This window comes from Aotus nancymaae, unplaced genomic scaffold, assembly GCF_030222135.1.
Source record: "Aotus nancymaae isolate 86718 unplaced genomic scaffold, 86718_ANA_hifiasm-v0.15.2.pri h1tg000011l, whole genome shotgun sequence".
NCBI lineage: Eukaryota > Metazoa > Chordata > Mammalia > Primates > Aotidae > Aotus > Aotus nancymaae.
Window position 1 is genome coordinate 2,454,911 of NW_026988422.1, and position 24,528 is coordinate 2,479,438.

The 24,528-nt window shown below is 35.9% G+C and overlaps 2 protein-coding genes across 14 annotated transcripts in view; one reads left to right on the forward strand and one right to left on the reverse strand.

Annotated features, from left to right (window-relative positions):
• Positions 1 to 8,601, forward strand: part of TFG (trafficking from ER to golgi regulator) — a 38,517-nt gene extending 29,916 nt beyond the window's left edge. For 3 of the 5 annotated variants that reach the window (XM_012476854.2, XM_012476863.2, XM_012476844.2), the window contains exons 7-8: positions 4,331 to 4,429; positions 7,558 to 8,601. In XM_012476854.2, the coding sequence (XP_012332277.1) occupies positions 4,331 to 4,429; positions 7,558 to 7,940 (482 nt within the window). In that variant the 3' untranslated portion in view covers positions 7,941 to 8,601. Of the gene's footprint in view, positions 1 to 4,330; positions 4,430 to 6,814; positions 6,856 to 7,557 lie in introns of all 5 variants that reach the window. The other 2 variants (XM_064374569.1, XM_064374568.1) reach the window with 1 other exon arrangement.
• ABI3BP (ABI family member 3 binding protein) overlaps positions 8,571 to 24,528 on the reverse strand; it is a 243,215-nt gene continuing 227,257 nt past the window's right edge. For all 9 annotated transcript variants that reach the window (XM_064374567.1, XM_064374565.1, XM_064374564.1 and 6 more), the window contains 5 exons: positions 13,980 to 14,059; positions 13,178 to 13,207; positions 12,153 to 12,314; positions 10,938 to 11,060; positions 8,571 to 10,003 (listed from right to left, as the gene is read on the reverse strand). In XM_064374567.1, the coding sequence (XP_064230637.1) occupies positions 9,888 to 10,003; positions 10,938 to 11,060; positions 12,153 to 12,314; positions 13,178 to 13,207; positions 13,980 to 14,059 (511 nt within the window). In that variant the 3' untranslated portion in view covers positions 8,571 to 9,887. The remainder of the gene's footprint in view (positions 10,004 to 10,937; positions 11,061 to 12,152; positions 12,315 to 13,177; positions 13,208 to 13,979; positions 14,060 to 24,528) is intronic.

Here is a 24,528-nt window from a genome sequence, read left to right on the forward strand (position 1 = left end):
CATATAATTAAAATCGGTAAAATCATATGCCAATATAATGAAAAGCTGAGTAGACTTTTTATATAAATGTTGAAACAGACATAGAATAATCAGCTCTTCAGGTAGTCTTCATGTGGCTTCAACACTTGCCAATATTTTGGCATTCTTTTTTTTATCATTTTCCCCACTGCACCCCTTTTAATTTGCTGGAGTCGTTTAAATCAAATTATAAACAGCTTATACTCAGCTATTTCAGTATGTATGTCTAACTGATAATCTTTTTAATATAACCACCATGCCGTTATTTAACAGTGATTCTTTTTTATTTTTAATTGAGACAGGGTCTCACTCTGTTGCCCAGGTTGGAGTGCACTGGTGTGATTACGGCTCACTGCAACCTCAGCAGTGATGCTTAATGTCAACATGTACTAGTCTATATTTGAATTTCCTGAATTGTTTCAAGATTAGTTTGTTACAATTGATTTGTTCAAATCAGGAGCCTAACAGGGTTCAAACTTTGCTTTTCATTAATGTGTCTTGAGTCCTTTTTTCTAATAGCTATCATCCCTTATCAAAATCAAATGTTCCCAAAATCAAAACTATGCATATTATTTATTACTATGAAACTATTATCCCAAAACATAGATGCTTAGACAACAAATGTTTATTATCTCATATAGTTTTAGACAGTCGATATTCGGGAATGGTTTAGTTGGGTGATTTTGGCTCAGGATCTCTCACTAGGTTGCATTTAAAAATGACTCTTGGGGTTATAGTCATCTGAAGCTTAACCAGAGCTGGAGGATTCAGTTCTTTACCATTTGGACATCATAAATGCTGTACATGTGCAGAAGCCATTGAGGGTCAAAGAGGCTGGCTATTCTCTGTAATAAATACATTCTATAAGTTTTACCATTACTCTTTGCTTCATCCTGTTTTCTTTTTCCCCTTAGATAATATTTTTTATAACTTTTATTATTTTTGAAAATACACATAAAATATAGCTTATATATAGTTGTGCACTGTATGACAATGTTTCAGTCAACAGTGGACTGCATATATGATGGTGGACTCATAAGATTATAATGGAGCTGAAAAATCTCTATTGCCTAGTGATGTGTAGTCATCATAGTTGTAGCACAAAGCATTACTTACGTGTCTGTGGTGATTCTGGTATAAACAGACTTACTGCCAGTCATATAAAAGTGTAGCTCACATAATTATGTATAGTGTCTAGTACTTGATGATAAATGACTCTGTTACTCGTTTGTGTATTTACTTTAGTATACTTTAAATCATTATTTTAGAGGGCACTCCTACTTATTTTAAAAAAAAAAAAGCTGTAGAACCAGGGTCAGATAGGTCCTTCAGAAGGTATTCCAGAAGAAGGCGTTATCATAGGAGAGGACAGCTCCATGATGTTCTTGACCCTGAAGATCTTCCAGTGGGACAGGTTATAGAGGTGAAAAACACTGATATTGATGATCCTGATGCTGGGTAGGCCTCAGCTGATGTGTATGTTTGTGTTCTAATTTCTTTCTAAAAGTTTAAAAAGCAAAAGAAAATTTAAAATTTTAAAAAATAGAAAAAAACAGAATACGGATATAAAGAATAAATATTTTTGTATAGTAGTACAATGTGTTTTAAGCTAAACTGTTAAAAAAGAGTTAAGTTTATAAGTAAAAAATTACAGTAAGCTAAGGTTAATTCATTATTGAAGAAATGGAATTTTAAAAAATAAATTTAATGTAGCCTAAGTGTATAGTGTTTGTAAATCTTCAGCAGTGTACAGTAATGTTCTAGGCTTCACATTTACTCAACACAAGTACCTCACTCTGAGCAACTTCTAATCCTACAAGCTCTAGTCATGGTAAGTGCCCTAGACAGGTGTACCATTTTTTATCTTTTTTTGCCATATTTTCACTGTACCTTTTTAATGTTTTGATATGTTTTAGATACACAAATAATTACCATGGTGTTAGTTGCCTAAGTATTCAGTACAGCAACATGCTGTACAGGTTTGTAGTCTGTTGTATCCCTACTAGCTATATAGTAGGCTATGATATCTAGGTTTGTGTAAGTATACTGTGTGATACTTGCACAGTGACACATTTTTCAGAACGTACTGTTGTCATTAAGCAATGCATGACTGTATTTTTTATTACTCAAAACATTGCTTACTATAAACAATCTGTGTACCTTGCTTTCTTCATATATCCTATAGATCTCTCAAGTATGTGAAGAAGTTCCTCCTTTTTCTTTTTTTAAACGATTAGACTTCTTAATTAATTTTCAGAATACTGTGACAGTCCCATTTGGACTTGAATGAGGTGGGTTTAAAGTAAGTACCGTAAATCCTCACTTAATATTGTTGATAGGTTCTTAGAAACTGTAATTTTAAGTGAGACGATGTATGAGGAGGAAATCAGTTCTATAGGCTAATTGATAAGAGTAAGTTGAGTTCCTACAGCATATTCCTGATCACAAAAATACCCCTGGACTTCTAGATAAAGACTAAAAACAAATGTGAGCTATAGATACATTTAAGAAAGATTAATAAAAACAAATAAGGTAATGATACATGCAGTTATTCCAGTTCAGGGCTGTGGGTGGCTGAAATCTATCCTGGCAGCTCAGTAGCAAAGTGGGGACCAACCCTGACAGGATGCTGTTCCATCACAGAGTGCACTTGAAACCACACACACAACCACAGTCACCAGACTGAGATCATTTAGACATGCTGATTAACCTAACATACACACTTTGGGATGTGGGAGGAAATTGGAGTACCCAGAGTAAACCCACACGGACTTGGGGAGAATGTGCAAACTCCACACGGAACCATAACCTAAGCCGGGAATATTTTTTTTTCTTACCAGTGTTTTAACGAAACAGTGTGGAACAAACGATGTTATTTGAGGATCTGCTATAAAAAGAATATTGTGTAGAGGTAGTAATAAACCTCTGAAATTTTTAACTCTAGTGATATTTTAAAAATCAATTTGTAGAAGTTTGTGAAAACATGCCAAAAAGAACAGCTTTAAGAAGAGTTGTACCCTATCAGTTTTTACTGAGGGGAATAACTACATTTTTGACCAGGAGTTTCTTACTCATTGATGATCACAGTCTACCACAGCTACTACATGGAGCCTTAATCTCAGCCTTTTTTGATGATGCCCAAGTTAATATTTATGTTATTTTGTTCATGGGATAATATATGCAAAACTACTTTGTAAACTAAAGCTTTGGAGTTATGCCTGGGATCCAGTGTTGGTTCTTAGCTCTTGATGGTTCTGTTCTTAGCTATCGACTGCAGGTAAGTTGCTTAATTTTTCTGTATCTGAGATAGGGAATACTAATTTGGTTGAACTTTTTTTTAATGTATATTGCCTGTTTGCTTATTTTTTTTTAATTGAGGAGTTAAACCTTTTAATTTTGAAGAATTAGAGTTCATTGTTATATGCTATACGTATTTATTCCCCTTGATCATATTTCTGATAAAGACAAAACAATAAATCTTTGTTTGAAAATCACATGTATGGGAACAGTTTGTGAGGATAGAAAAATAAAAAGTAAAAGAAAGAAAATAATAGGAAATAAGTGTCCAAAAGGTTTCTTCATAGGAACTGCGGTTGTTGACCCCAAATAGGACAGATAGGACTCCCATGTTCAAGAACACATCCCCAGTGTTAAAAAGGTCTGCCATTGTTAAATAGTGCAATGAAGAACCATGTAGGCTTAATTAGAGTCCACATTATTGGTTAAAGATGTTGGATATTCATAGAAAATCAAACTTGACAAATTCCAAAAGTGTCTTTCAGCTCTGGAACAAAAGATGTCATGTAGTTCCTTGCTACAAAAAAGTTCGTTCATATGGTAATAGAGGTCCAAACCTTTAGAGGGCAAATACAGTGCTTTAGGAAAGACTTAGATGATATTAATGGTATTTGTCCTTTTTTTCCATTTTTATTTGTTGATTTTCAGCTCACTTGGCTTTTAATGAACATTAGCATTACTTATCTGTTGGCAGCTGGGTTTGAAAACATTTGTTTTTCTAGACTTTATGAAATGGTAGCCACTGTTGTTACACTTAATGTTTGTTGCCAGTTAATTCTCTGCAGTTAATCCACAGCAGAGCAGTCACACTTCTTAAATGGTTCATTTTCTTCATAGACATTTAAAAGTGAACAAATACTTTCTTGTATATTGTTACACTGTTTAGATGGAGAAAGAATGTATATGTGCCTTAAAAATATTTCTCTTTGCTACATTAAATATGCCTTTTTTTTCGTGTGTTTGTGTGTGTGTGTGTGTGTGTGTGTGTGTGTGTGTGTGTGTGTGTGTGTTTTAGGTCAGATGTACCAACAGTACCAGCAACAGGCCGGTTATGGTGCGCAGCAGCCGCAGGCTCCACCTCAGCAGCCTCAACAGTATGGTATTCAGTATTCAGGTGAGCAGGTGTTGAAAGGGAGTTGGCTCATGGTTTTGTGCTTGTTTCTATACTCATTAAACTTTAAGCTCTTCTTGATTCCTTGATTTGTACTACATTGACATAATAGGTATTAAGTTTTTATTAGGGGAATTACATTAGCATCTATTATAAATCAACATTTCAGTTTTCTGGTGGGCAAATAAAACTTAAAGTAGATGATTCTGCAGTAACCTGTAGTATAAAAAGTTTTTAATACAAAGCTGTGTCTTACTAATATGATAAGTTTACCTCTTAGGCGACTTAGTGCAAGGTTCCCCCTCCCCTCCACTTCTGTGTAACACACAATTCTAGCGTACTCTTAGTACCTGTAGAAATACGACAGTTTATTCATACATGGAAAGGTGATCTTATTTAAAACCTTACTTAGGTTTTAAAATCTCTTGCAAGTATGTGAGAATACCAGAAACAGGCCATAAAATTGTATAAAATGTAATTCAGGCAATTAAGAACTTTGTTTAGTTGTTTTAAATAAGCATCCTGGGTATTTTGTTTCTATTTTACCATCTGTCCACTGAATATTATATGTATTTAACTATGATAAATCTTATTAATGTATCTTTGGCAATGATTCCAGTATTTTTTACATTTATGTCAGAGAGAGAGTTTGTTGTGTCCAACTCTTGTTTTACAGCCAAAGATTTAAATATAAGAATTTCAACTATAATTAAAAATAATTTATACAAGTTGAGTCTTGTCTAACTTCTATTTTATGGAGTTTTATGGTATCAACTAGAGCAGAGGTCAGCAAAGTATAGCCCACAGGCCAAATCTGGACTGTTGCCTGTTTTTTTTTGAACAAAGTTTTATTAGAACACTTATTTTTATGTTCTCTATTGCTACGTGGGCACTAGAATGGCAGAGTTGAGTAGTTGCAACAGAGACCATGTGGCCCACAAAGCCTAAAATATTTACTATCTGGCTCTTTACAGAAAAGTTTGCTGACTCCTGACCTAGATCATAACATTCTGTCGTTAATTTTATTTAGAATATATTGGCTGTAGAGTGACTTAACCTATAGCGACTTGTTTTTAATTGTATAAAATACATAGAACTTAAGTTTGGATTATATTGAGGAAGGTTATTTTTAGGATGCAGTTCTTTAAAAAAATCAGTGTTATAAATTATGTGATTTATAGAAAGAATAGCAGAACTGAAGAGATTTAGTTGTCATTTAATCTCAGGGGATTTCGGCCCTTACTATGCTTTAGAATCACTTGGGGGAGCTTTGTGTAGCTGGGCCCCATCCCCAGAGATTTTGAATTTCATTTGATTGGGTGTGGGACTCAGGCTTTTGCATTTTATAAGTGAGGCAACTAGGTTTCAAAGAGATTGTGACTTGTTAAAGCACATACAGCCATTCAGTGGAGGGAGCTGGGTCAGTTCAGTATTTCCCTTTATCATTCTGCATTCTCCCAACCTAGACCAGAGTTGGCAGACTTCTTCCTTAAAAGGTTAGATGTTCTATGTATTCAAAAAACCCCACATAATTTCCATATTTCCATTTTTTTGCTATTTCTGATGTTCTTCACCTAAGTTGTTATTTTGGAGGGATGGAAGGGAGACTATACACACGATAGAAGCATTGCCACATTATGTTCAAGAGACTGGTGGGCTGCTAATGAAATCTTCAGCCTGTAGGGTTATTCCCACCCTTAAGCAATAATTAGGGATCGGATTATGTCCAGGCCCAGTTAAAAAAAAAAGTTTAGATTTCAGTTGCCAGGATGAAAAGGGACTTTTCTTTTTCCTCGCAGTCTTAAAATGAATAGGCATTTTCAGTATAAAGCTGAATCAATCTGTTTCTTCAAAACTTTATAGTGAAAATTTAAGTTTTATGTAGAGGATAGGACAAATTGTATGACATTCAGAATTTTTTTATGAATTTAGTTCAGTATTTAGATGTTACCATGAGTTAAATGCATTAAAGATACATGATTTACTTATTAAGAACTAAGCTTGCTCTTAATAAATTTAGTCAGGGTCTTCACTCTGAGTAAAATTTAGTTTTTTCAAATTATCTTTGTATTTCTGATCCTACTAGTCTATTAACTTGAATTTGATTGAGAGATATGGAAATAGTCAACTAAGTACTCTGCTTGGAGACTGAGTGGTGGTAACACTGGACCCTCTTTGACACTGTTGTTGGTTTGCCAGTTTCCCTCTGACCTTTTCCAGTTTTGTTCATGGACTATGTCATAAAGGTTTCTTTCATGAGTAAATTTTGAACCCAGGTTCAAGGTGAGTTCAGAATATACTCAAATTCATTCAATCCTTTTTTTTTTTAATGCAGGGTTGTACATATTTTAATAATTTTCTTATGTATCTGGTATTTAATGCTGACAGGATTCCAGTCAATGGAGAGGTTTCATTGCAAGTAGCTGCAGGTGTGTTTCATGGTAGAGATAAAAGTTTTCAGTGAAGCAGACTTTCTTTGTAAAAAAAATTACATCCTAGTAAATAATAAACATAGATGTTGCTTTTTTGGGGTAATATGGTATACTTTTATGTGCTATGCTGTACTGCTAAGTCAAAATATTGTAAAGGCAAAAAGCATCAGATACCAAATCTAAAAGAAAGATTTTAAGGATTGTGAAAATGGTACTTTGTATTTATTCTTAAATGGCCTAGTTTTTATAGAGTGAGCAAAATTTAAAGCACCTAATTAGTACAATAAGATTTATAGTATTTCATATAAAAATGTTCATTCTCTGCAATGTGTTTTTATTTGATATTGTTAAGTAGGCCCCCCTGAAAACCTGGTTAATGACTATTTAGCTTTTCCATTTTTGGTCTTTCTAGAAAGTATAATCTTTCATTTATCATTTGAGCTTCTGGTCTAGGAATTATGCTATAGCAGGAATTTGCTCACAGGGATTATGTCTCAGAGGGTTTAAAAAATTGTAGAAAATGTCTCTTTGATAACTTCTTGGTCTTGAAATATTATGTGATGATGGAATCTACCACTCTGCTTGTTACATAAATATTTGTTAAATTTCTCACCATTTTTGGTCCATAACAGTAAGACTAATTCTCTGGAAAAGCTTTACTAAAAGATAAGATACATGTTATTTATTTTGCCTTTTCAGCAAGCTATAGTCAGCAGACTGGACCCCAACAACCTCAGCAATTCCAGGGATATGGCCAGCAACCAACTTCCCAGGCACCAGCTCCTGCCTTTTCTGGTCAGCCTCAACAACTGCCTGCTCAGCCGCCACAGCAGTACCAGGCGAGCAATTATCCTGCACAAACTTACACTGCCCAAACTTCTCAGCCTACTAGTTATACAGTGGCTCCTGCCTCTCAACCTGGAATAGCTCCAAGCCAACCTGGGGCCTATCAACCAAGACCAGGTTTTACTTCACTTCCTGGCAGTACCATGACCGCTCCTCCAAGCGGGCCTAATCCTTATGCACGTAACCGTCCTCCCTTTGGTCAGGGCTATACCCAACCTGGACCTGGTTATCGATAAGGAGGCTCATCTATACCAATTAAGTAGCTGCTAGCTATTGGCCTCCCAAAAGACTCCAATACTATTTTAATTTGTATTCAAGTTCAGAAATTTAAAAAGCAGAGCATTTTTTATGATATCATTGTTGCTGTTAATTGAAAGTATAATTTGCTGGACCACAAAGACCAAAATGAAAGTTTTTCTCCTCCCTGCTTAAAAATGTAGCAGCTTCTTACTTTGGAACACTACTCTTACGTGTATAAAGTGATTGATTGATTGACTTTCTAGCTTCCCTTGTCCAGAGGATATTAAAATGCTAGGGTGAGGTTTAGCCATCTTACTTGGCTTTTTACTATTAACATGATGTACTAAAAGTAGAGTCCTTTGAGAATACAACTAGATATTATATTTAAAATGTAACAACAAACAAACACTGATATTGATAGGTTAATAAAGATGATTGAATCCATTAGTGGTCTTGAAATTTAATTTAGTCATTAACGTGAAAAAGAACAATTATTTTTTAGAAATCCTTATTGGTGTTTGTTTGATCTTGACATATAAACATTTTAACTTACAGATTTCTATTCAGAGAAACAGTGCCATTTGATTTTCGTCCTTCTTTTGAAAAAAAAATGCATTTGGTAATCATTGGTTTAAAATAATAAACTTTATTACTTGATATGATGAAAGCTTAATTTAGGACATAAACAATAGATATAATGGGGGTTTGGTAGAGCCTGGATAACTTTGTGATTTTCCTTCTGCGATAAAAGGTATGGTTAACATACTGATGAACCATTCAGAAATAATAAAACTAAAAACTCATCTTAAAAAAAACTACATCTCTTTATTGCAGAATTTATACTTGTTTGAAAAATACAAAATGTAGCATTGAGAAGATTGAAGCATGTTGCAAGGTAAGCACAGGGAAAGGTCCTTTCAGAATGACGACAACAGTGCAGCAAGGATTCTCTTCCCTGCCTGAAGGAAAATACCTTTTTAATAGAAATGAGTCATATTTTCATTACAGACTGAATTAATTAAACAGTTAAAAAGACATTCTCCAATACATTCATTTATAGCGGTCTTACATATAAATACATAGTAAATATCCTGTAAAATGGTTGGAGAGCTCATCATGCATTACCTTTTTGTGCTCAGACTTCACATTCAGTCTCTACATACACCTTCATTAGAATCATAAAAACAATATGAAGACAATTGGGTAAAGGGATAGTTTGACAACGTATATTCAGATATCATAACATTTATGATGCGTAAAAGTGTACCTTTTGAAACAATTTTTAGCTATAATGAAATTTACTGATTTAGACTCCATTTTTAGCTGTAATGAAATTTGCCGATTCAATCTTTTCAATGATTTGCGGATGTTTAAAGGAAATGTATATTAGCATGAATGTGTAACTAAACTCCTCCAAAAAGCTATTCAGCTATTGCTTAAAAAATTGAAGTTTAAAAATAAATGTTGAATATTCGGACCTTTTTTCCCCAGATATATATGCTGAAGATAATTTGATCCAATAAGTTAAACTAAGTAGAGATTTATGGAATTAATTCATCAATAAAGCATACACATCAATAAAAGTAAATTTTTTTTTAAAAAGTATATAACTTTTTTGATGTTAATTGTTATAAAAGTATCTCAAAACATCATTACAACAGTGTGATAAATAATATACAAACGATCTCTTAAAATACCATGTATAGGGAGCCAGCTTCCCCAAAAATGTTATTCTGTTAACATCAATATCTTGCTTTCTTAAAATGACTTTGTAAAACCTGATAAATACTCTTAGCAATCTTTTCTAATAATAAACATCTAGTATTGCTATTAGATTGTAGAATTTTATACATAGTAAACAAAATAGCTTTAAATGAATGTGACTTAGTGTTTTCAATGATTTTGTTTGCCGTGATGAAACAGAAGGTAACTTTGTGCAGCATCTACCATTTTCCAGGAATTGTAGTCCCACATTCATACCACTGAACATAATTGATTTGGGTATGACCACCTATTTCTCCAAATTGGACAGGTTCCTGGCGAACTGCTCTGAAATAGCCTGAGAGAGAAAACAGTTTCATTTTAACAGCTGCTATGTTGTATTTTTGCCCTATATATTTTTGATAGATTGAAGGATGTGGAATAGCTGAAGGCTAATCTGAGTGAAGCAAAGTAATTTAGAAAACTGAGAGCAAGAAGCTCTGGTGTTTTGTCCTGAGGTGTCATCTTGGTTGGCTAAAACGGGCACCTGAAAAGTTGTTGACATTTGCCATGCCGAGTTAGGAGGGGATGGTTGGTAGTGACAGTTTCACTGCCCATTAACGTGTTCACAGAACTTAGTAGGTCATCTTTTATTGTCGGTATTTTTAAGTACCAGTGAACAAAATGTGTTACTGAAAAATTAATCAAATGTTTATTTAGAGAACCTCCTGGTGATTCCTAATAGGAACAATTAATTTACCCCCTTCTGCACTGCTTAGACAAGGATTAATTTTTAGTCTTATTCAGTGCTCATTACACAGCTTGGTGCTAATGGGTCTTTAGCAATTTACAGAGGTTATTCATTGTCCACAGAATTCTATTTTAATTATATTTATACAGTTATTTGCAAGGTATGTACTATTTTTTTTTCCATTTATAGTAGCAGTAGTTCAAAAAAATTGTTTTTTGAGGAGATAAAAATAATGGAAGTGTGTTCAGTATGACAAAACCCATAACATTAATGATTTAAGTTTGGGAAACTGCTTTTTTATATCTGTTTTTGCAAATTTAGATTTTCTTGAAGTAGGATGTATTTATATTATGTGTGTGTAATTTCTCTTGGCGCTAGGTTTCTAAGCTGAGACACTTAAAGTTCTCATTTTTTCCTAGCCAGATGTGTAGAGCAGTAGTACTATAGAATTCTTTTTAAATTGATTGGTTTCCTCAGCTTGATTTCTTTCTGGGTTAATCTGTAAAACTCTGTTGCTTATGAGGAGGATCAGAAAACATACCTTCTTTGATTGGTAACTGGTCAGAAGTGAGTTGCTGCCCGGTGCGTCCATCTAAAAATGAATCCACAAACTGGCAGTGATCTTCTCCATGGCCCCTCTGATCACCTATGTTATAAAATTTTCCTAAAGAACCAGAAGTGAAAAGGATGAAGTGTTACTTTCTTACTTTGATATGTGACAATTCTGAAATAATCTTCATTACTGTTTTGTACTTTCTCCCCTTATTCCCTGTTATCCTAGTTCCAACCAACATTGGTCTCTTGCCTTCCTGTATTCTTCCTCCCCTCCCCTTCTCAGAGATTAGTGATCTTTTAAAAATGCATGCCAGATGATGTTTATTCTCTCCATAAATTTCTCCAGGAGTCTCCCATTATACGCAGAATAAAATCCAAAGTCCTTACCTGATTTCAAAGGTCCACATGATTTCACACCTGCCTGCCCCTTCACTTACTAAGTCTGGGCCATGCTGGTGGAACTGGCCAGGGGTATTCTGCCTTAGGTCTTTGCACTTTCCCTTTCCTCTAAGACCTTTGTGTGGTTAGTTCCTTCTCAATTTTCTCCTTTGTTAGTGCTTTTTAGAGAGGCCTTCACCTTTTTCAAAATGTTCTTCAAAGTACCTGTATAAATTTTCACTTACTTATGTATTGTCTGTCTCTCCTTACTAAGGAGAGGTAAGCTATAGGAAAGCAGGAAATACCTTTTATGCTGCTCTGTGTTCAGCACTTAGAACAGGTGAATGACTGAAAAAATATCTACTTTTTTATGTTGGGGTCAGCCTATTTATTAAAAATTTTTACTCTGAATGTAGAAAATTATAACCTATTGGGTATGGAGCAAGGGGTTGTAGCTCTTACAGCACCTTGAAGATATTGTATTAATTCCATGATTATTGTTAGTCACTTCATTGTCAATAGGCTTTTTATCCTGGATGGTTGTAACAAAATGGAGCTTGATCATGGTTAGTGAATGTGCATTCCATTTTGCCACAATGGCACTGTTTTATAATTCCATTTTTATTACTTACCTTCTAAAAGCGTTCCTTAAATCCTTGTTTTCTAGGAATGATAACCATTTCAGTAACATTTTGCTCAGAGGAAAACTTGTGTTTACAGTACCATTAGTGCCTGGAACTCTTAAGAAAAGGCCAAATTGTACAATGCCGCAAAACATTCCCATAAGTCAAGGACTGAAAACAGAGCTGGGAGCCCCGCTTACCTGTGAGGGAGTCACTCAAGTAAATCTTGTATCTGAGAGAGTTGCACAGCTGCACTCCTACAAATTTCTTATACCATGTCCTTTTGACATATTGTTTGCCCTTACACTCTGAATAAGAGTCTGAATTAAAGGGTCTTTCAGTCCAGATGGCATCTCTTCCTGCTACATAAGGAAAACAGATGGTTTGAGTTTAGTATCTGACTCTTGGGTCAGATACTTTAAGGAATCAGTTTGCAAAATTTGTCAACTTGCTGATAACCTCTACCCCACCCCATGATAAATATTGGAGCCAAAAATATTAGAAGGATTTAAACAAGTAAAGTCAATAGATAGATCTGAGAGCAGGATGTTAAGGTGTTTAGATGCTGAATAGTTTCTGTAGAGCTAGATGTAGACAGTGTCCTTTAGGAGCAAATTTAGGTTTCTTTTTTGTAGCATGTTATAAAATTTAGACAACTGCTTTAATATGACTTGTTATTAAAATTGGAGATGAGGGTGTTATATCTTACCATTATTTTTTGAGACAGGATCTCACTCTGTTGCCCAGGCTGGATCATGGCTCACTGTAGCATTAACCTCCTGGGCTCAAGCAATCATCCCACCTCAGGCTCCCAAGTAGCTAGGACCATAGGTGTTGCACCATCATGCCTAGCTAATTGTTCATTTTTAGATTTTTTTTGTAGAGAGGGAGTCTCACTATGTTGCCTAGGCTGGTCTCCAACTCTTGGGCTCAAGCAGTTCTCCTGCCTCAGCCTCTCAGAGTGCTGGGATTACACTGGCTATCTTACTAAACAGTAATAAACCTGTGCATGAGTGAAAGCAAATTTCAGAATGTCCAACTTGTTTGCAGAACATCATGGGTCCTCAGTGTTGTACAATGTGTAGGCAAACATTCTTATCTGTTTGGTATTTTAAGAAGACTAAGTGGAAAAACGTGAAATCATGATTCACATTCTGCCAGGCCTGTTCAGTTGAATAAGTTTAGAAAAACATGTAGTTGTGTTCTCATTGAGACAGGTACTTACCAGAAACTGGCTCACTCACTCTTGGGTCCGCTGAGGAGAAATAAATACAAAAGTCAGACCTTACTAGATAAAACCCCAACGTTCCATGTGGCATGGTGAAGACTAGGGGTGCTTACAGTTGTTAAGAAATTTTATTTGCAAGATTGTACATTTTTACTAAGGATTGAATTTGAAAGTTTTGTTTTGGAAATTGTTCTTGATTTAATAATCTCCTGCTTTGTAGGTATTCAGTTGTATCTGTTACATGTAATTTGAGTAGTGAGGAACCTTTGACGCTGTTCCAGCCTTCACTTGAATTTCAAAAGCTGCTGCTTTTAAGTTTGATTAAAAAACTTCATAGTAAAAATCACCAAGATGCCATGAACTACAGTTGGTATAAAAATTATGCAAATATTAATGCTGCATGTGCAGATGTATCTCATTAAGGAATTGGAGCTTGTAAGGTCTAATTAGAAAATTTCACAGCTGTTACTAAACTATCATGGGGTTCCCTTTCTGGATGTACTCACTGATATTTTGATTCTAGGCATACAGGGGAGTATTCGTTCACTAGCTTTTTGAAAGAGTATAGCTTGATCATGCTTTTTAAATTAAACTGATGTGTCTTTAAGTGAGGAAAAACATACATGAAGGTTTAGAGAAACACCATCAATTTGCTTTTTCCTACAAATGGGTTTCTAAAAATTCGAGAAACAGAGTATATGTAGTGTTTGGCTGGGTTTCAAACAAGCTTCCTATGCAAAACCTTGCTCCACTGTGACCCTTTTACATCCTTTCTGGGAATTACTGTTGATGTAATTACCTGATTCAGTACTGAATGCCACTGTGTTGCTGACCGGGCCTTCGCCAAGTGGGTTTTTGGGTTTCACCTGGAATTCATAACTGTTTAGGGGGAAATAAAAAAATACTTGTAACATATTCCTGAGGGATAGCAGGCAACATTCCCCTTTTATATTGACATACCTCTTGATTCTATTTTGAAATTATGACAGTGAATGTTCCAGAAGTAGGTTGAGGAAAGAAAAATGATTTCTTAGTATTACTCTCTGAACAGCTTGTCTAATGTTTCATTAAGCGTTAAGTTAACAAAAAAGATGGTTGTCTTTAAAAATCTCCAAATTAGTACAAATTACTTGGCAGGTTGTTAATAGACATGCTGGAAAGTGGTATATGGTAAACAAAGGCAAATCCAAAAACAAGGAGCCTGTTTCTTAAAGATGTCTCAGCTACTTCCTGGGTCCAAGACGTTGCAAGATTCTGTTTTATTTTCTATTATCCCAACCCTGAGTATAACCCTGGACTTAGGCCACCTTCTTCACTGTGGGGCTTGAACTACTTATGTCAGAATCACATGATAGGGTGGCAGTGGTGAAAGTGAGTTAAACTGCAGATTTTCCTACTCTAGGCATGGAATCAATTTTTGAGGAGATTCAGGTTAGAATTTATAACTTCCCTAGGTAAGTCATGTGCCCACTGATGTTTGAGAACTACTATTCTATGCTATAGTCTATTTAACTGTATACTAAGCTATGGGAATAGATACACATAAGTGTTTCTTTGCAAGGACTTCCTAGTTGTATCTCTTGGAACTTGGGTCTTCTGTGGATCACAGGATGCTGTGGTCTCCAGAAAAGGTGCATGATAGTGTTGCCTTGTGGAGAGCAGGAACACAAACACAAGACATGTCCCTCGATACACCAGATTCATATTGGCCAGTCCCTAACCTTCAAACAAAACAAACCCCCAAATGAGCCTAGGTCCCCTGGAATTGTAAGTTCCTTTGATTGTATCCTTTAGAATTATTCATCATATTATTTAGCAGTTTTTATTCATAAAGTATGTAAACAAAGCAAATCCTTTAGCGAAATTGAAACAGTAAAGCAGTTTGCCTGAAATTAAGATTTCCTTTCAGCAGCAAGCAGACCTGGCCGTGAAAGAACTTTGAATTAAAAAATCAACCTGAGTCAGCTGATAATATTTTGAGAGTCTGAGATTTGTTTAAAGCTTTTGGGAGATAAATAATTTTTGTCTTTGAGAAGTTTGTAAGAATGCAGAATGTACAAAAGGTAGATATAAAAAAGTGAAAAACAAGGATGACAGCTGTCAGTTTAGTATAGCTGGTACTAAGTGAGCAAGAAAAAAAGACTCAGTTTCTTGATCACTGAGGTACTGCATTAACACACTGCTGGAATCTAGTCTAAGGCAACAGATTCTAGTGCTACAACGATGGCAGCCATTTTCTGAATGCTTACTATGTATAGGATGCATTAGTCATTCTGCATATATAAAGCAATACAACACATGCAAACCCTAATGAGATACATCTTGTCCTAATTTTCATTTGAGAACAGTGAGGCTCAAAACCCTTGTACTGTTACTGCTTTTGCTTTTCAAAGCTTTAAAACTTTGTGAAATCGAGAATAAAACTTACCTTCCTCATAGGGTTTTTAATGAGAGAACGCAAATGACAGCATTTTGTAAACTAGGCAATTGATAAAAGTTGTCATTTGCAATGAGAGACTGTTGATACAAAAACAACTTTGTCATTTACATAAATCACACATATATGGGGGCATTTTCACATGAAATATTTTCCAGAGATTAAATATTTGTTAAGAGGCTTAAAAACAAAAAGCCCATAGAAGTATAGTGAACTGAAAATGGAAAAAAAGAAATCGTAGGCATTTGGACTTTGATTCAGATGGGCAATGCATTCCACATTTGTTCCAGGCCATTGCCAACAGCGCTGTGCTTTGGCCAAGCCTGACTGATTGCTGGAATTGTCTCCGTGTCTTTTTATTTCACAGTTATGTACACTTAAGCTCCATTTTTAGCATAGCCACAAATGTAAGCTACTTTTTTAGGGTGTTTTTTTGTTTTTTTTTTTTTTTGGCCCGTATTTGTGGTATTTGACAAGTTTCAAAGAAATCATTTTGCACTAAATTTAACATGAAAACTGAAAGGCACATTTTTGTTTTGGTCTGATTAAACCCTATATAGCAAAAATTATTTGTGGTGGTAAATTTTTTTCTGAAGAAGCACATTTTGTCACAAGATGAATGACATCATAGGTCTAAGAGAAATGTCTCATTGTACATAGAAAATGAAATTTAAAATTTCAGGAAACAAAGTTCTTTGAAGTAAGAAACTTCAAATAGAAGTTTTGGAATATAAAGTTGAGGACATTTTACAAATACTAGAACAAAAAGTAAAAGAAAAAATGAGAGAAAAGAAAGTTGGAGGATTATTCTAGAAGATACAGTACTCAACTAGTAGGAATTCTAGAAGAGAGAACAGGAAAGGAGATAGAAAATTCTTCTAGAAATTGTGTAATAAATTTCCCAGTACTGAAAGATGAGTTTCTAGATTGAAAAGGCCTACTCTGCCCAGCAAAATGAAAAAGAAAAAGGACTAAAACACAGGAGTTAGAAAATTTCAGTGTACTGTGGTGATAAAGACAAGTCCTAAAAACAGGAGAAAATAATAGGTCCCATTCAATGGATCCAGAATCAGAACTGGAAGTTAGAAAACAATAGAACAATTCCTTCAAAAGTCTGATTTTACCCTAATAAGTCCAGCTAAACAGTAATACCAAAGTAAAACAAGTTTTAAAACATGTAAGGACTCAGAAATACTGCTTTCTATAACTTTTGCTCAAGATATATTAAGTGCTACAAAGTAATGGAGTAAACAAGGAAGAAGACTTGCGATGCAGGAATTAGGGGATTCAAAACATAGGCAAAAGATGATAGGAATTCCAAAAGAGATGTTGCCATTAAAAACACAACAACAAATAGAACAGAGAGATGACCTGGAGTATTTGACCATCCTGTGAAAAGGTCAGGCTAGACATAGAGATTTAATTAACAGAAGAAATAGGCAAAATGGTTAAGAAAAAAAACAAAAAAACTTTGCATCTGGGGAACCAAATTTACAAACAGGGAGGAGATGCTTTTGTGGTAACTGAATTTTAAAGTGATGTACATATATTTCTGATAAAAGTGAAAATTAAAGAACTCTAAGTCCTACCACATCAAAATAAATACCTAAATGGAGTGCAGTCCAGATGACAACTGCAGTCAAGCCTTTTGGCTGCATCTAGGACAAGCCAGGTAAATAAAGCCTCACAGAATGCCATGCCTGGTTCTACCTGGGTGGCATAAATCCCAACAAAAACCATCTTCCCCACACATCCCCATCAGGAGGCAGCATGATCCAGGGGCATTAAAAGCATGGGTTCTAGAACCGGAAAGATTCACAGCTTACTAATGTGTGACTTCAAGGTAACAATCTCTCTGAGCTTCAGTTTACTCATACATAAAAATGAGTACAATGCTATGTGTGAGGATACTATTAATTACAGTAATTACAGCTTCACAAGGGTATAAAAGTATCCGTGAAGATTAAATGAGAATGCATGTAAAAGCAAGGTGCCTGACATAGTAGTTATAAATATTGACTAGTATTATATTTATATCGAGGATTTTTTTAAAGATTTTATATTACTGGGGAATTTGACAGTCCTTATGGCCACATAAATTTGGTTTTTGCTTGTGAAGGTTATAAGAAGGGCATAGCCCATGGGTTATTGGAAAGATCAAAAATTTAACAGGTAAACCTTTCTGCATGCCATCAACATAGATCCATAGTCTAAGAAAAGAAATGTTATATTAAGATATGTTAATATATTAAGATATTATTATTGAGTCCAGAAAGCACTGCAAAGCATTACTTCAGAAGAGCGGCATAATAGGGGTTTGACACCAACAGTTTGAGAGCAGCTGTAAAAATCAGCGTGAGAACAACAAAAGAAATACATCAGTTCATTGAAAAGTGAAAAACTAGGGTTTCAAAAGTGTGATCTCTGGTTCATGAGCACAACTGTTAAGAGACAGAACCTCCAACCTGCAGGACTGTAGCCTCAGACTGATTTCTTCTGCAGTGGAAGTGGTGGGAATGTCCTCAAGGTAACCTTCAGATCTGGGTCGAGCAGACACTTGGCCTTCCCTATCCCCTTTCGATCCTTTCTATAACCTTTTCCTTCAATTTTTGCCTACAATTAAAACTGAAGTAAAGTTTTTATTATTTGATAAACTTCAGTTATATACTCCTTACTAGTTTAAAAAGTTGGTTTTCATTCTAACAAAAGTCTTACAAACCTCAAGCAAACTGCTTTTTATATGGAAAGTCCACCCTGTAGCTGCTTGTTGGTTTGAGTTGTTTAGCTGGCCGATTTTTACCCCCAGTGTAGTCTTGAAATATTTGATCTCCATTCAGGTGAGGATTTAGTCAGAGGGAGATAAATGGAAAAGTCAAATAAGAAAAAAATAAGAAGAGAGAGTAAAGGCTGCTCAACATGGGAAAGGAGAATCTAATCAGTTTGGGTAAGCTTAAGTCCAAGGACATTGAAGGATTATGGTAAGCATTTCTGGATACCTGCCACATGTAAAGTCATTGTACAGATCTGGGAACACAGATAAGGAGCAAGAGGGGAGAGCCAAGGGTGCACTTAGAAGTCAGAAAAGGCTAGGGTATCAGCAGTCGTGGGATCATAAACTAGCTGCCTATTATGCCATAAGGGGTGTTTTTTTGGTGTTCCCTTATTTCTGTGGGGACACAGAAATCCCAGAGTTGGGCTGCACTCTAATTCTGTAGTACTGTTAGCACTTTCTCCCACTCCCTCCCAAAATACCAAGGAATGCGAAGAAACAGTCATAAAAACTATATAGTGATATGAGAGGGAAGAATTTCTCTCTTTATAGACTAGTGGAGTCATGTACTTTTAAAGAGCTGTTCTTTTGCTCAATGAAAAGTTGCTAAACTGAGCACTTTCTTCTTCAACAAGGAATTGCTCTTCTGCTGCCCACACCTACCACAAACTAAATAAAATGGCTGACTCTTTGGCAGCTTATTTTACTCCTTTCTACAAGGCCCATAAGAAGAGATGTTGAAAAGTTAATACGGAACATACAGAGATTAGAATTTCGCAGAAACACTGTGAAAAGGATATAATGGCTATTCCACATGCCTGCATCATTCAACCAGTTGACAGTGTATAAGAAGTTGCTGCCTCTGTTCCAGCTAACCAGTGCCAACATTTTATTAAATCCACATAAACAACAGTCCCAAACGATCATTGCTGCCAGCTATAGGATACTTTGGTAGGTTTCACTCTTAGAGGAAGAATTACTCTTCAAAATCCTCCCAAGCCAGAGGTCAAGAAAAGTACTTGGGCAGATTAGGTGAATTTGATTTATCTTAATTACCAGACAGTACATTTTCCATAGGAAATTGTTAGACCACATGTAAGTCTGGCACACACCACGGATTCATCAATTTTTCAGTAAAGTAAGGAGAGAAGTGAACTCATTGGAAGAGAAGAGTAGGATTAAAGGGCTTTTTTAAAAGTGCAGTGATTGTGCCCATCCATTTGCCCAGCCAGTTCATTAGGAAGAACTCAGTCCCTCAATGGATTATCAAAGTGTGTGCTAAAAACAATTCATCTGAAAACAAATTGCAGACTGTAGACAGATTTAAAGGAAAAAAGTTTACTAGGACAATTCCACTTACGGAATTGACCTAGGTTTTAGTTTTATTTTCAGTTTCAGTTCTTTGACTGACTCCATGCATGGCTTTGAATATCACAGAATTATACCATTTTAGAGCTGGAGAAGACGTAAGAGATCAATAATCCACACTCGCTGTCCCTATAAGCAGTGGTGTAAGACTTACTAAGACATATCAGCTCCTCTAGTCACAGCACTAAAGCTAATCATAGTGGTCTTTTCAAAGTGATTTGCTCTAGATAGGAGAGGCTCTTAATATTTTTGTTTTAGTTTAACAACAGCCACACATTGCCTAAGGAGATAGAGGATTGGTGTTCTTGGGTAATTGTATGGCAGGATTTTTTTTTAAATGTTATTTTAGGTTCAGGTGTACATGTGCAAGTTTGTTATATAGGTAAACTTGTGTCACAGGTTCGTTGTATGGATTATTTTGTCACCCGGGTATAAAGCCTGGCACTCAATAATTGATTTGTCTGCTCCTTTCTCTTCTCTCACCCTCCAGTGAGTCTGTTTCTGTTCCCTTCTTTATGTCCATGTGTTCTCATTTGGCTCCCACTTAGAACACACAGTACTTGTTTGTTAGAAGAGAACTTCTAGGTTAGAAATAAATGGAAAGTATTAGAGAGGGCTAAGTGAGTAGTGATTCAGCTGGATACCAATATCTACATTTTATTTTAGGAGTAGGGGGTGAGAGAGGGATCCCCTAAAGAGATGAAATTTGCCTGTGTTAACAGATCTCTTTTGCATCATAACTAAAACAATCACATCACGCCACAAATGACACCCCCTTCCCTGTGTATATATGTAACCACAGCACACTGCAGCTGCTAGGCAGGCTGGGGAACTCCCCGTGCCACCCTTGGGAGCTGCACCCAGCACCCTAGAACAGCCATGCGGCTCTCTATTGACAAGAACATCTAATGCTAGGTGTGGAGCTAAACTACCATTAGCAAAACAGCGACTGGATGGTCCTTTACTTTGGACAATTATTTGAGCTTCTGCAGACTAGATAAAAACCTGCGCATGTCATAAAAACAGGCAGGAGAAGGTTGGTATACACTGTGAAAGGAAAAATAGAGGAATAGTCCACTGTCACTCTGTTTTAGGATTAGGATGTGATCATTCAGAATTTCTAATAAAAACACTCTATAGATCTCAAATCCCTGCCTTGTTTCTCCTGGGTTAAGTGTTCTAACATGAAACTCTACTGCAACATGTCTGTGTCTAAAGTTTAGCCAGTAATTATTATCTGAATTCAGATCTCATGTTTTTCAGTCAGGACAAGTGATGGAAAATGCTACTAAAATAAATGATTTACATGTATTTCCTAGGATTGGAACAGAGCTGTAATAATTATTTCAGACTATGATCCATCTTCCAGTTATTCAAACAGGGAATTCCAGAACCTCATGGGGGAATTTTAACAGCTATAATTCAAACTTTATCTATTTTAAAAATTCAATTTTACCATACATTTTGATTCAAGATTTCCCCCAAGCATTGAAATATGACTTGATTGATTGATTGACTGAGAGATGGAGTTTCACTCTTGTTGCCCAGGCTGGAGTGCAGTGGTACAATATTGGCTCACTGCAACCTCCGCCTCCCAGGTTCAAGTGATTCTCCTGCCTCAGCCTTCCAAGTAGCTGAGATTACAGGTGCCAGCCACCACGTTCAGCTAATTTTCTGTATTTTTAGTAGAGACGAGGTTTCACCATGTTGGCCATGCTGGTCTCGAACTCCTGACCTCAGGTGATCTACCTGCCTCGACCTCCCAAAGTGCTAGGATTACAGGTGTGAGCTACTGCACCCGGCCTAGAGTTATTTTTTACAGCTAATAAAAGCCACCTGGTGGCTACATCCTGTACGTATTTCCTCTTTATTTTATGGTGTCCTTTATTAGCATGGATCTTGGTTGGGTAGAAGAAATAAAATGGAAAGAAACCTTGACTTAACAACTCAAGGTAGTATGAAAAAGGCTTTTCATGCTGTGTGGACACTAACGACTTTCTCACTCTGGCTGTAGTCTTGCTGTCAGTAGTAAATTGGAGAATGACTTGTATTTCACCTAAATCGTGTGTATGGATTTGATTAGAAAGAAAAATACCGTTGTTCCTTTTCATTTCCTTGCTGGCTTACCCCTTCCATCTTATTCTTTATCAAGTTCTAGTCTCAGGTATTCTATGAAGCTTTTTTTCCTAGATCACAGAACTTCTGTCTCAATCCTACACTTACTTGGTATGCTGTTTTATGCTCCCCAGTTACTTAATGGGTATGTTAGTTTTGTTTCCCCAGATACTTTGAAGCTTCAGAAATCTGAAATTAATTGAAGTAATTTACCTCATGTTCCATAATTCATTATTTTTTTCTAATGGAGGTTTCAATACATTTTAATCTTTCCCAAACATTTTTGCTCATTGTTGAACAGACACGTGAATCTTTGACATGCCTGGTAAGAGAGAGATGAAATGCATTCACAGGCTCATCGGGGGCTAGAATCTATTGAACTCCTTGACCACCATAAAGTTTTATGTATTGAGGACTAAACACAGTGCTCATGAAAGCATCTTTACATCCATATGTGTTACATTTTTCCTTAAATGGAAAAATGTTCTTTACTTCAAACTACTATTTACAACTCCTAAGTCATGATCCATTAGTTAGGGACTACCAGTATCATCCTGGCTAAATCATTTATATGAAAATTAATGATTCTGATATCCTGTTGGATTTCACTGAACCATACTAAGTTCTTAAAATAATATTAATTAAGCCACACATAGACACACTGAATGGCCTGAAATTAGTGCTAGTGGTAAAATCGGCATGGAATCCTGATTTAGGAGGCCCTGAAATTGATTTAACATTGCTTTTTCCCAAAGATAGATTTAGACAGGGACTTGCCTGGGCTTTGCTAATCTTGAGGTAAGGATAGGTTTTAGGGGTCCTCCTAAGAAGGCCCAATGATGAAAGACAGGAGCAATAAGCAAGACATATATGATAAGGGTAGGATAAAGAGGGCCATGCTGTCTTTTTGTCTGAGGCAATCTCCGGAAACAGCTAGAATGAGTCCTAAAACAAGTATAACCAGAAGCTACATGTGAGCTCCATGACCTGTGATTACAGAATAAAATGAATCTTAGCCCTGGGGCACTTTTCTTTTCCCCACCTACTTCACCAGCTAAGTCAGATGCTCAAATGCCACTCTTGCCAAGACATTAACAAAAATTATTTTTTGTTAGATTTATTCCAGCAACTGTTGCTGAGTATGAATAGGCTCAAATATCAAAAGTGATTATTCCAACTAAAAGCCAAAAAGAAAACACAAATGAAATGTTGGAGCAAGTCAACCTCCCAATTACCACCTTTCAGGGTCTCCCCATTTCCTGATCTGGCTTATAAGTCCCTCTACACCCTGGCCTCCCACTCTGGTTCCTCTGTCTCCATCCACTTATCACTACTCAAGTTGACGAAAAAATAGCCCATTTTTCACTGCACACAACCATGCCATTTTGGGCCTCCATGTACTGACACGTGCTATTGTAACGCTCTCTTCCCCTACAGTCACCTGGCTAGCTCCTTCCTACTCATCCTTCAAGCCTCAGACCAGGTGTCACCTTCTTCAGGAAGATTTTCCTAATTTCTGCAGACATTTTGTAGTGCCTCCTGCCCTGGGATCCCATAGCACCCTGGGCATGCTTCCTTTAGAGTTCTCACTACTTCATGTAGAATATTCGACATAAGAATAGTTGTGTAGAATATTAACTGCCTCCCCTCCAGCCTTGAGTTCAAGGGCAGCCACCATGTTTATTCATGTGTGTAGCCACACTTAATGAATATTAGCTGAATGGAAATGCAAACCTTTTTCAAACAAATTGGGTTTAAAATGATACTGGAATAAATATATTCAACATTCAGGTCATGAACTAGTAGGTGCACTGTGAGAAGATCTGAGGAAAGTCCAATTCAGAAAAAAACCACGTCTAAATGTTCATTTCTAAATGAACATTGTACTTTATGAGTCATTTTTCATTAAGTGGAATAAAAAGAAAACTGAAGAGAAAAACCAAGTTTCATAAGCACAAATTCACCTATTAAAAAGTCCAAATTAAGTGACCTTTTCTTTTACTCATTCCTCACATATATTGTGGTAAAAACAGGCTTTCTCCCCCTCTCAATCTAAGGAAATACTGAAGAAACAGAACCAAGATGAAATGGGCTTTTACTATGCTTGTTTTGGCTAAAAATCGTTTAAGAAAATCAGCAGTTGTAAAATATATCTTACAATAGAGAACTTTAAAGAAAAACTCCATGCTTGTGAAAGAAGTATTCTTTTTGCAGTATCGGACCAGTTTATACACAGTGAACTGCCTGTGATGAATTAGATGGTGCTTCGTTTTCTACAAAAGATTAGAAGTCTTCCTACTGTCAGAGCCAAGATAGGCTCTCTTGAGTGTCACTATCAGTAGCCAATTCAATTCAATCAACTGATAACAATGTGAACATTATGAAAAAAAGAAAACTTGGAGCTTCCCTACTACGTTTCTAGAAATGTCTAAGACCCTTATTTTTCTTTCAATAATAAAATGATCTAATAAAATGTTGGATATATTACATTGAAAAAAAATCACAGAACTGTACAGCAATATGAACAATCTGGTATCAATGTGTAATAAATAGGGATACTTAGAAAAGTTATCATATAACAATGTTAAAGATACGTAACTCTCGTCACAGCTCTATTTCATTTTATCCATGATGAAAGGTCCCAAAGCAAAGCATTGC